This window comes from Sceloporus undulatus, chromosome 1, assembly GCF_019175285.1.
Source record: "Sceloporus undulatus isolate JIND9_A2432 ecotype Alabama chromosome 1, SceUnd_v1.1, whole genome shotgun sequence".
NCBI classification, from domain to species: domain Eukaryota; kingdom Metazoa; phylum Chordata; class Lepidosauria; order Squamata; family Phrynosomatidae; genus Sceloporus; species Sceloporus undulatus.
In genome coordinates this window covers 89,376,995-89,390,040 of record NC_056522.1, presented here as the reverse complement: position 1 = coordinate 89,390,040, position 13,046 = coordinate 89,376,995, and the positions used below count along the sequence as shown (strand labels likewise).

Genomic DNA, 13,046 nt, shown 5'->3' with positions numbered 1-13,046 from the left:
GGATAAATTCTAGTTTAAGTAAAGATGAAAAGAAAAGGATACATGGATGAGAATCCAGACCAAAACATCAATAATTTACTAAAAATGATGTGAAGTATTGAAGGATTTATAGCTCTGATGGATAATTAATTTTTAGATTGTGATGTGTGCATATTCTATGACAATATGACCAGCAAAGGAATGTGACCTCATCCTAATCAAACATTAATTACATGTTTGCTTTAAAGTAAGTCTCGCACTGTTCAGTGGAGTTTATATCCAGGTAGATATTTATAGGTACTAGAAGATTAAATTATTATTCCATTATAGAATATAGATTAAATTATATACCTCACTCCAAGAGTTTGACTTCATAAGGTTCCTTATTGATCTTGCTTCCAGGCACCTTCCAGGACCATTTAAATTAAAAATTTAATGAAACTTTTTTTTCACTTCCATTGTTATGGTTTTTTTTATAGGAAATAGAAAAAGAAAGGGCTGAAAAAAAGAGAATCCTGAATGAACTGAACCAGACTGTACAACATTTGCTGGATTCAATGGGAAAAGGTAATTTGTTATGGTATTCTGAAAGATAAACATAAATGGTTTATACTGTTCTCCTGCCAATACTTGGAACTGCCAGAAGCAATGAATGTCTTTCAAGCTGAAGATGCCTGAAATTTATCATAGCACCAGATTTAACTGGATGAAATGAAAATCTAATTGTCAACTGAATGAGCAATATGATGTTTGTGAGTATAAATAATCATTGTCATATTGAAATAATGTGATTGTCGTGAATTTTAGTAATAGATATTCATATTATCATAGGCCAGAATTGTCTGTCAGCTATTTAACTGTGTAACCATCATAGTACATAGCAACGTAATGTTTCCTGGCCCAACCCTCCAATCCACACCTTCTGGATAGCAGCCTCTGCAATCATTGGAGGTCTGTTCCTCTGTTGATTAGGAAGCAGCTGACTGACTTTCCCACCTTCTCCCATGAGCCAGTGTGATTTGAGTGGTTTGAGTATTGAACTTCAACTTTGGATACCAGGTTTTGATTCCCCATTCAGCCATGGAAACCCACTGAGTAACATTGGGCACATGCTGTCAGCCTCAGAGGATGGCAACAGCAAACCCCTTCTGAAGAAACTTACCTAGAAAACCCCATGATAAGTTCACCTTAGGGTCGCCATAAATTGGAAATGACTTGAAGGCACACAACAACAACAACTACCCAACCCACAACTTTCGATCCACGTAAAAACTGGCTCCTGGGGATTTTGTGGTCCTTCAGAGCTGGTTTTGGGGCATTCATGGCTACATCCACAGAGTGCAGCAGTGGTGATTGTTCCTCCTGGTCCTGCTGTTCTGCCAGTGGACATCCACTGCTAGTTTGTTAAGATGGAAATGAGTGCTTAACAAGGTCGTCTTGTGTGCTATTTTCATTGTTTTTATCATGGTTATGTCTGAAATGTTGACACAATGGTTTAATATTAATCTATGATTAAAAGTAATAGGAAAATCATGTAGCCATGATACAAAAGCTAAAGCAGGTTTATAAGCTGAGAGAACATGAGCATGATACTTTTTTCAGATTAATATATTGTATTATTGAGCTGAGATCTTTATCTTTGTACAGTTGTATTTATTACTTTTGTGCATTTACCTGCGTCTCCCATCCAATTTTGTTTTCTCTTTCTTGGCTAGAGTATAAATTTAGGTTTTCAATAGATTTTAAAAAATATATGCAGTGGTACAGTTGTGAACTGTTTATTTTCTGCTTTGCTTTGTGTTCTTTTTGCAAGATTATTAGGGAAGATTTTTTTACAGCTTAGCCAAAACCAAATATCAGATTATGGTTGTAATGTGTGAATATATTTTATAAAGAGGAACATTTTAATGTAGATCATGGATGGAGATAATTTTTTTGTGCTGTAGTTTGAAAGTAATGACAAATTTTTCTTTTTTGATGGGTTCAGTCTTGGTATGGATGATCAACCATGAAGAACAGTGGTTCCCAAGCTTTGGTCCTCCAAATGCTTTCAGTTTCAGTTCCCAGAATTCCTAACTGTTGGCAAAGCTGGCTGGGGCTTCTGGGAGCTGAAGTCTAAAACATCTGGAGGAGCAAAATTTGGGAATCACTGATCTAGAAGTTTAAAGAAAAGCATTATTGTATTAATGTATGCTACATATCAAAACAGATTTCTTTCTTTCAATTGTTCAGAAGGCCTTCCTACTGAAGATGTAACAAATGAGTTAGAGCAGCTGTTGGCAGAGTGGAAAGGGGCAGATTTGCACTTGGAGGAAGCAGCAAGAAAAATGCAGTACCAGAATGAAGTAAATGTATATTTTAGGGAACTGGATGAGCTTGACAAAACTGTAAATGAAAAAGAATTATGGCTGAAAGACAACTCTACTATATCACCTCAACAGCAACCTTTGATAAATCAAAAGGAGGCTTGCCAGGTAATCTTGTCAAACCTCTTCATTGTTTATTAGACAAAGCACAATTATTTCTAAGCTGAACCTATATAGGTAATATAAAGTTGTTGACTAATTTAATTCATTGTTAAATTAAACATTTTTAATCTTTAATTGTGTGCATAAACTTAATTTCCACAGGGGCAACTCACTCACCTATTAAATTTGACTCCTCAAATGGAAGATCTTAAAACCAAATGCAGAGCTCTCTTATCCCAGCCTGCTGCTCCAAACTTCATTGAAGATAGCCTCAACTCTTTGGCTGACCGATTCAGTTCTGCCCAGCAGAAGCTGGAGATTCTTCTGAAGCAGCTGAAGAAAGGTGTGCTTTTACTTGACAGATGTTAAAAAAGGAAAATCTCTGTTACCATCCCATGTTACTTCCTTTTGCAAATAGCAAAAGCCTTAGAACAGGGGCTGGTTTGTATCTGTCTTAGATCTTGGCTGAGGCTATGTATAAATTGTATACTGGAAACATGATATACTCTACATACTCATGATTAAATCTAGAAATTTTAGTCAAAATATTGACTCAGGAAAAATGGGTCAACTTATCCAGTGTACACTAACTCATATTACCCACCCCCCCAAAAAAAAGAAGAAAAAAAAGGAAAAGGAAAAAGGAAAAGTAGAGTGGCAAAAATCAAGAGCTTAGTCTGTCCCAGGAGAAATCAATAGAACCACCGATCCCCTCTACTCTTTCTGCTGTGGCGCTGCTTCTAGCCTTTTTGAATGCTTGGGTGGGAAAATGGTGGTGACAGTGGCACTTTTGTGTTTCCCCTGAAATGCATGTTGAAAGGAATTAAAGGAGATGATTAAGACATTTGCATATGTTTGTCAGCCTTTCTGGGTTAAAACTTCAGCAAAGTTAGCACATTAAAATTACATTTGCTTTATCTTTAAACTCTTCAACATGTGCTCATTCCCTTAACCCTGCCTGCATCTGATCACCTCCCCATCTCACAACTATCATTACCATAGTTCCATCCTCATCCTTCCAGTCTTTAGGGTGAGCACAAACAGTTATGCCTACTGGAAGTTCCATGGTATTGTTTTTATTTGCTTCATCCTTTCCATCCTTTGTTCCATATCCCTAAGTTTTACCCTTAACTTGTGCAAGGGTCATATCAAAAGCCATAAATTTGGCCCCAGTTTAAACATGAGGTCAGCTTATAGTTGATCATATGTGGTAGGTTTTGTAGCTCCCTCTAAAGAAACATGTCATTTCAGTTTTCTAGGACCTGTTATATGAAAGACACACTTTTTGTAGAAGCAGTGCATAGATTGTTGCTTTATATGCAGAAATAATTTATAATACCATGTGTTCCAAAGATCAGGAAAAACAACAGAAAAACAACACTGAATTGCTCAGTGAGATGGCAGACATCCTTTGCTTTTTAATATATAACGTTATATGTTTCAAAATACAGTAGGCCCTCCACATTTGCAGGGGTTAGGGGCACAAGACCCCAGCGAAAGTGGAAAAACTGTGAATAAGTGGGGGAAGGCGGAGCGGTGTGCACATGCTTCTCTTTCCCCCTTATATGCACACATACCCCACTTCCCTCCCCGTGTTTTAGCGGGATCAGCCAGCTAAAGCATGGGAGAGAAAAGAGGAGCGCATGTGCATGCCCCTCCCACCTTTCCTGATGCTTTAGACAGCTCAGGGAAACAGGCTAAAACATGAGGAGAAAGGAGGGAGGGGTATGGCTGCACGCTTCACTTCTCCCCCATGCTTTAACCCAAACTGAGGCAAGCCAGCTAAAGCATAGGGGAAGGCGTGAGGGACATGTTCGTGTCCTTCCTGGCTGCTCCTTCCTCCTTGGGCCTTTCCCCCCCTGAGGAAAAAAGCCCGTGAGGGAGAAGGAGTAGGAGTGTGTGCATGGAGACAAATGCAAACAACTGAATTTCACTAACTGAATTAGTGAAAGTTGAAGCCACAAAAGTGGAGCGCCAACTGTGGCCTGTTACAGACAGCCAAAATAAAGCTGCTTCGAGTCACAGTGGAGATATGGGGTTTCAATGATGCGTGCGTCCTAAGAGTCCAGAACTCACACCAAAGCCATGCTCCAGCCCTAAGGATATCATTGAAACCCCATATCTCCACTGTGACTCGAAGCAGCTTTATTTTGGCTGTCTGTAACAGGCCTTCATGTCCATTTCTTTTTCATCATGTTTTCATTTCAGAGTTGGGTCACCACTTGGTATGTTATTGGAGGCCTGTTCAGGGAGTGATGGAAGAGAGATTATTGTCTAAAATAATGGAGCTTGATTTTGTAGATTTATTTTCTACTAAATATGTTGCTTTTAATTCATATTGCTATGATTTAATCTACCAAGCCATCTAGTATATCTGAAATACAGGAACTGTTGTCTCTTTCATTGTACTTAAATAGAAAGGCTTCAGTGAAATTACCATTATGATAATTTAATTTATATTTGGCAGATCAGATGTCTCTTTTAGGCAGTTTAACAAAACAATAAACATAAAATATATTGCTTAAACTCAGCAATAAACATAAAATATTAACATCAATATAAAACTCCAGTAAAACAAAAAGGCCAAAACACTTAGAGCTATAACTGCTTAATGTTCTTTTTTGTTCCACACAGCTTTTCCATGAAGTTGACTTGATGGATTTTGTATTTGCCTAGTTTGTCTTGCCGTTTCATTTTGGGTTGGATACAGATGTTCCATTTGATGAGTAGAAGAAGAGTTCTGCTTACAAAAGACCCTTCCATTTGTAGAAGGGACTTTAGAATCCAATCTCTTTATTTAATTCACTTGTGCCCTGCCTTTCTTCTTTAACGTATGGAGCAGTGGACCAGCACTTAAGCTTGGGATGGGTAATATGAAATAAATAAGTTGGTTAATTCCACAGGAACTTTACAAATACATGTAAAAATTTTAATGGCACAAAACAGATTGTTCAAAAAGGGTGGCTTGGGGCCACCCCAGCACTGCTCGCCCTGGTGCTGTGGCAACCGCATGCCCAAATCCAGCCCATCGTCACTGTTTCCAACTGGCCTCTGAAAAGGACCGTTTTTTTCCTGGTCCTTTTCAGGGCAGCTCTTCTGGGTTGGGGTGGCATTGGGGTATCTTCTGGCTGTGTTTGGAGTGTGTGGTATCTTAATGCCACACCCCCAGCGCAGCTTGCTGGCAGACCTTTAGGCCTGTCCGTTTCGGGCCATGAACACCAAAATTAAAAACAAGAAACATACGGGCTCAACAGACCAGCATTATATGCCGGCCAGCCACCCTGACTCTGCCCCCACGCTGCCCTCATGCTGCCTGCCTGACCAGATGGCGGGTGTTGTCACACCGCATCCTTGGTGCAGCACTTACATGCATTGTGCTGAAGAAGTAGCAAAAAGCTGTGGCAACTAGGGTGCCCTTTCCATGGCACAAAAGGAGCTGCATTTTGTGGCTTCTTTTTGTGCTGTGGAAAGGCCATATTGGAGCTGTGGCATGTGGTTGACATGGTCCTGATCCACCACGGAGCCGCCTCTTAGGGGCTGTCTATTGAGCTCCTTACTTAATACATCACTGCAGTAAATAAACAACATGAAAATAGTCATACATTGTATGTTTCAACATCCTAAAATTATCACAGTCACAGTTTTTCAAATATACCTATAGAATAAGCAAAACCCAGTTAATAAGAAGGGAAGCTTTTTTATTGGGATGTTTTATCTTTCTTTTAAAATCTTGTATGTCTTTTAAATAATTTTATATTGTTTTATGTGATGAATTTAATTGTTTCTGAAAACATTGTTCTGTTTTTTAGTGACTCTGGGAGCAGCCTTTGGTCCCACTTTGAGAGGAAAGCAGAATACAAATGAAATAAATAAATACTAAATAAATAGATAAGTCAAATTTGTAAAAAAAAGTGGAGAAGATGGATGTAAAAGTGATGGGAGCTGTAGATAAAATGGAAGTGGATAATCATAAATAGAAAATAGGTATTAAAAATAAAAATAAATGAACAATACAGAGGCATATAGGCAAAAATAAATGCATTACTCAAAAGCTACTATTATAACCATATTAAGGTCAAATATAGGAAGCAATAAAATGTAGACAGAATTTCTTACTGTAGAATATATGACTAAAATAGACTATAAACATCTAACATTGCTTGAGCTGGTTTTTGCTTGTGCAAGGAATCTTCCTCTTTTCTCTACTCTTGACAATCCTCCCAAATGTCCTCTTTTAGGTGTCCAGCACCTCCACAGCAGATTTGGGGATGGAGAGGGCAAGTGTGATCTGCTGGTAGAGGGCATTTTTCAGTGGCCAGAATCAACTGGATTTCACCCATTGTGAATATGATTAAGGAGAAACATTCAAAGGGGCAGTTGAAGTTCGTTTAAATTGGAGAATGAAAGGTTTCTAGTGCCTCAGTGGTATACTAAGAGTTGTGTATGAGTTGCTTCTAATAGTAATAAGAAATGGGGCTCTCATTTTGTCTTTTCATACACTTCTTGTACTTGTATGTCTAAGAGTACAAGAAGAGCTCTGTGTGGTGGCTTACACCAAACGTTCACCTCATCCAGCAGCTGGATTCTCACAGTGGAGGATCAGATTTATCTTTAAATTTTGAAAGCTGTAAATTTTCTCTGCTTTTGTTTTAATACTTCTGGATAGTGCTGAACATGGAGTTTCTTTGGCTTAAATCCAATTGCTAGTCCTAAATATAGTATATCTATTTGGTCAATAAAATCTATACAGGTGTAAGTGTTGGCTTAGCAGGTCCCATTCATTCAGTGGGTAGTTAGGACTCACAGTTGGATTAGCCATCTGTTGCCACTGTGACTAACAGTTATTGATATACCTGGCCATTATCTGTGATGCTATCTTAAAATCACATGACCTACTGGTTATTAAAGCTTGTGGTAAAGAATTTCACAAGTTAGTTATACAGTATATTGTGTAGAGTAATTTCTTTGGCTTCTCTAACTATGGCCTGAGACAGACGGGCCGAAATGGGTGTCATGGCGACAGTACTAGGGTTCCGGACCACATGGAAGTTTGTTCACAACAGTTTTAGATGTGCACTTGAGAAGCGTTGCCCATCAGTACTTCCTAATTCACATCTAAAATTACTGTAAAAGTGGCTTCAGAGATTAACAACTCACTCACTCAACATCCATGTTCAAGTAGTTACATTTCTTGCAACATTCAAATGAAAGCGGGGTAGCTTCTTTGTGATAGGGTATAGTTTTCATGAGATGAATGCTTGAGTAAATATGCCAGTTGCAATCATAGTCAGAAGTAGAACTTTTATTTTAAATTACAGAAGAAGACAATAGTATGTTGTTACTATTTCCTTTTTTTAAACTTCATATAATTTGCTGGTTTTTTATGTTAGGCAGCTTGTTCAGTTGATTTAATTTTTTATTTCAAAACTAGAATTTGAAAGTCAACCTTCTAATGATTATTTGGATGCTCTGAAAAAACTGAAAGATGAGCTGAATGAATTGGAAAGCAAGGTGCAGTCTATCATGAAAACAATTAATGATTTTAATAAAGTTGAGAAAGCGCTACAAGAGACAAAGGTATGTTTTCTGTTCACATTTTACAAATATACATTCAGCTTAAGTTGTGCATAGTCACATCAGAGCTTGGAATGTTTAAAAATGGCAGGGTAGTGCTAGTTATTATTTCTGAAAACGTGACTAATTAGTTGTTAGTTTGACAAAAATATACTTAAAATGGCCCCAAATCTCCTAGATGACCCCTCAAATCAGTGTTTTGGAAGTAGCAAATAATGGTTATACTACTAATGACTGTTCATTATGTGACTGCATGAAAATAACATGGTTGTAGCCTCCAAAATACTCTTACATTACCTGTCTTAAGTCTTCCAAACTTAAGAGACATGCTTCTTTGTGTTGTTACAATTGTAGCATCATTGTACACCTTTGGGCTGTGCTAAGAGTATGATTGACTTCTCCCACATTTCTTCACATGAGGAGTGAGCTTCTGAAACCAAGAGCCTCCTGTGTGATCCAGAGTGGCCAGAATCCTGACAGAGGTTGATGCTGTTGTGACTACCAGTTAGGCAGGTGTAATTAAATACTTAGGCACTGGAAAAGAAAGCATCCAACATTACTTTGTGCGATGCCTTTGCACCAAGTGCACAAGTGCAGCTGGAGGGTGCTGGGTGCAGCTCCTTCCCCAGCTCTTAGTTGGCTGCTGCAGCATTGCACCAGATAAGCTTGTGCACCTGGGAAAGAACATGCAACTGACACAGTTATGCTGGTGGAGATTTATGGTCTTCTGCTGTTAGCAGAATTGTTGCATCATTTCCCAGTGTTCTTGACTGAGGGAAGAGCTTCTGTGGATAGATGAGGCTCTCATCTTCAGAAAGCTGCTCTCCATAAATGAGCTGAATGAATAAATGGAGAGCAATTGAAATGACTAAGGAGGGATGCAGGATTATCAGATAACCCTCCTTTTATGCTTATTTTATCTAGATATAATATGGCTGAATGGTAATTTTGTTCAATTGTGGTGTGTTTAACTGTAGATAATTTATGCTATAATACATGAGATTGCTATTTCTTATGAAAAAATGAAACACATATTTTTGTTTTTTTAATTTTTTCCTCTGCAGACAGTTTGTGAAACTCTAGAAAATCAGAAAAGAATGGTAGATAAACTTGCAGCAGACACACAAGGCTTAGAGAAACATATTCCTGCTGAAAAATCAAAGCTCTACAAGCAAGAATTCAAATGCTTGCAGGGATATAGGGATAAGCTAAAGATGAAAATTTCTAAGGATGTTCATCTATTGGAAGAAATCATTTCCAAATTGAGAATATTTGAGGTAAGCATATGCGTATTTGCTTATTTAGCACCCTTTGACAAGTATATTCTTCCCTGTCCCCAAATTTGTTTATGTGCTGTAGCTGGCTGTTAGGTTTATCACTATGGAAGCAATTTTAGTGTAATGATATGGAAGTTCTATTGCTGTCACTTTCTGCCAGAACAAATTTTGTTGGCTACAGGGGAGTGAAAACAATAGCACAACCCTATGAATTGGGTCTTCAGAGTAAGAACTAGACATGCAGGAGTAAAAACATTGGACCAAAACGCAGTGCAGACATATTTATTTATTTATTTAGATTTTATTTATTTCATTTATATCCCACCTTTCTAACTGGAGGGACCCAAGGTGGCGCTCAGATAAATTAAAACTGCAATAAAATTAAAAACAATTAAAACATCTCTATCCAATATAAAATCACATAAAATATACACAAGTTAGAAACAAAGTAAAAACCTACCTGCTCCATAAAACCAGCCTACTATGCATTATATATATTTATTCTATCCAGTTTGAGACTACTTTAACTGCCCTGGCTCAATGCTAGAGAATTTTGGGAACTGTAGTTTTTTGAGACATTTAGCCTTTTCTGTTAGAGACTTCTGGTCCCACAATAAACTACAGTTGCCAGGATTCCTTAATACTGAGCCAGGGCACTTAAAGTGGTCTCAAACTGGATGATTTCTGCAGTGTGTTTTGGACCATTGTCAGCTTGTCTCTGAGGAGATTTGGAATCCACACATTTTTTTGATCAGTTTATTACTGATATTCAGTACCCACACTAATCTTGGCTATGCTCCATGTTCTAAAATTTCTTCATGTTTTTTATAGTTGCACTTGTCTTGTTTCATGGTGAGGTTAAAGGTGTTGACCTTTGACTAAATGCATTAACTTGATGTTTTTGATTATGGCATAGTGGTTTGGATGTTGGACTACAACTCTAGAGGCTAGGGTTCGATTCCCAACTCGGCCATGAAACCCACTTGGGCAGGTCACATGCTCTCAGCCTCAGGGGAAGGCAATGGTAAACCTTCTTTGAACAAATCTTGCCAAAATGTGTACAATGATGTTACAATTGTAACAATATGAAGAAGGTTTGCTTTAGGGTTGCCATAAATCAGAAATGTCTTGAAAACACACAGCAAAGTTAAAACATTTATTTCAAGTGTTTTCTCTTAAATAACTGTGATCATCATATGTGTTTGAGACGGTGCCACATAGTCAGTAATGAGAGAACTGATAAATGGACTAGAGTGTGGATTATAGAGGATGTGTCATATTTTTCATAGTGTTGTAATGGTAGAAGGATTATGATTTGGCAAGACAATGAGTATGGGAGAAATGGGCAGGAAAGAACTGGATAAAGTCAGAGTTGGATGGTTGGTAGTGATATCAGTGCATATAAATGATATAGAAGAAGTATCAAAGGAAGTAGAGAGATCAGGGAAGATGAAAACAAAATGGAGACCTTAGGTATAGTGGTCAGAAAATAGGGATTTTAGTGAGGCAGGTTTCACTGAATAGAGAGTAAAAGCCTTTGTAGGCTAAGCATAGAAATAAAAGAAAATCTCTCATGGTCCTACTGCCATTACAGGAATGATTGGTGAAGACATGGGAGAGAGCCTTGTTAGTAGCAGCTGTTGAATTCCTTCACATGGGAAACTAAATTGTCTCCTCTCTGCTCCCTTTTAACCATCAGACAGAAGCCCTGTCCATGATGCTGCAGAAGGATTTGAAGGGTTTTGCATTTTTTGGTTATTGTTGTTATGTTTTAACTGCCTTTGAAACTGTTTTTCACTTAATTTTAAAAATATTGTTGTTTAATTGAGTTTTGGCTTTTGTATTATCCGCTATTTTAATCATAGCTGGTTTTAACTTCTGAACTGCCTTGGATCCCATTTGGGGAGAAACATAGGATATAAAATCAATCAATCAATCAAAGAAAAATGGTATCATAGGAAGGCATGGTATACATTACAGCCACAACGTTGTGAGTTCGATTCCACAGGGCTCCAGGTTGACTCAGCCTTCCATTGGTAAAATGAGTACCCATCTCATTAGGGGCAATTGGCTGACATGTTGTAAACTGCTTAGAGATTGCTTCATTCACTATGAAATGGTATAGAAATGTAAGTGCTATTAGAGTCCTGTGGGCAAGTGGTAGAAAAGCAGTATTGGAGTACTTAGCCAATGGTGGAATGTTTCAGTACAATAGCAAATGTTATATTGGTTGTTACAGGGAGGAGGGATAATGGAACCAAAGATGGCAGCTTGGAGTTGTGGGTGGGTTCCACAATAAAGGGGAACAAAGAGTATTTGGCTGTGTTGCTGATATTTTATTTTCATAAGGGCTTCATAAATGTTGAGTAAGCAGCTTGTGAGTGTTTGCATGTGTCCATGTATATTCATATGTGTGTGTGTGTTTGTGTTTTCTGTCTGTATTATATGTATACATAGATTGTTTCTCCTGATCTTTGACTACTCAGCTCTTCATACCATAGTGTATTTCTTCCAGCAAATAGCAAATATCTTTGAGACTATTGTTTGTGCAGGCTGGTTTGGAAACCTTTTCATAATCAGTACAAGTCAGCTGAAAGCATTCCAGAAGCTGGAGGTAGAACAAAAAAAATGTCAAGAATCTGCACATAAATTGCTTCTCTGTATTGGGATACAAATAAGTACAATAGAGACTTTGAGCAGCCAGGATATGTGTCCTTTGAGAAGGCAACATGTTTCTTTAATCAGTGAAGAATGCAAATAAAAAAATGTAACTAAGTTCTGGCTGTAATAATTTTGAGACCACTGTGGCATAGCATATAGCTGGCCTAAAGTATCATAGTGTATAGCTGGGGTAGAATAGAACAGAGTTTAATTTTAAAACTTATTCTTCAAAATACAAAAGTCCTTAGTGTGTTTTCATTCCCTCTTCTGTATTTGATACAATTGATAACCTAAAACTGATTAACTACCTCAACGTCTTAAACCCAATGACTCAGTTGGCTATTTTCTTTCTAATATAATTGTTGTTGCAGGATTTCTTATAGGAAGAAATTCAGATTGCTTTTTCTTTAATGTTCACCCCTGAAGCTTCTTGGTAATGTTTTGCTCTTTGCTTATGATTTACTGTCCTTCAGTTATCTCCTCAAACTCTGTTGATTTCAGAACTTCATGAATGGTAATGGTGATGACGATGATGATCATCTATTTATCTTTACCTTTTTAGTTGACTTAATATTGTCCTTCTTCCAGTCCTATACCTTCTACAGCAGTGATTCTCAATCATAGATGATCTAGATGTGAACTAGGATCTCTTGCCAATGGGCCATGCTAGCTAAAGCATCTGGGGGTGGAAGAGGGGTTTTGTCCCTCCCTGTTCTAGCCCATGTTAATTTTAGTTCCTGTATCCACTGCCTCTATCCAACCTTCTCTGTATTCTTCCTAGTGTCATTCACACATGTTGACATTTTCACTTTTCTCAAAATCCCTTCAAATGTACCTTTCCTATGCAGTGTTTGGAACAGTTCCTATGATTGCATTATTTGAATCTTTGGCCGGTTACAGACCGGCAGTTTAGTGCGTGTTCGCCACGCACTAGGGTTATGAAAGGGCGGTGCTTCCGCACCGCCCTAACCCTAGTGCGTGGCGAACACACACTAAACGGCAGCGGCCCTTCTGCACGGCCGCCGCCGTGAGTACGTCATGGCCGCGCCGCCTCTAGACGGGGCGGCGCGTCCATGACGTAGTAGCT

General features: G+C 38.2%; 1 protein-coding gene across 1 annotated transcript in view; it reads left to right on the top strand.

The window, feature by feature from the left end:
• The window catches only part of UTRN (utrophin), a 494,831-nt gene that overhangs the window by 98,827 nt on the left and 382,958 nt on the right, over positions 1-13,046 (top strand). Inside the window, exons 18-22 of the mRNA XM_042456820.1 lie at positions 459-546; positions 2,212-2,453; positions 2,610-2,790; positions 7,879-8,024; positions 9,086-9,298. Of these exons, the coding sequence (XP_042312754.1) occupies positions 459-546; positions 2,212-2,453; positions 2,610-2,790; positions 7,879-8,024; positions 9,086-9,298 (870 nt within the window). The remainder of the gene's footprint in view (positions 1-458; positions 547-2,211; positions 2,454-2,609; positions 2,791-7,878; positions 8,025-9,085; positions 9,299-13,046) is intronic.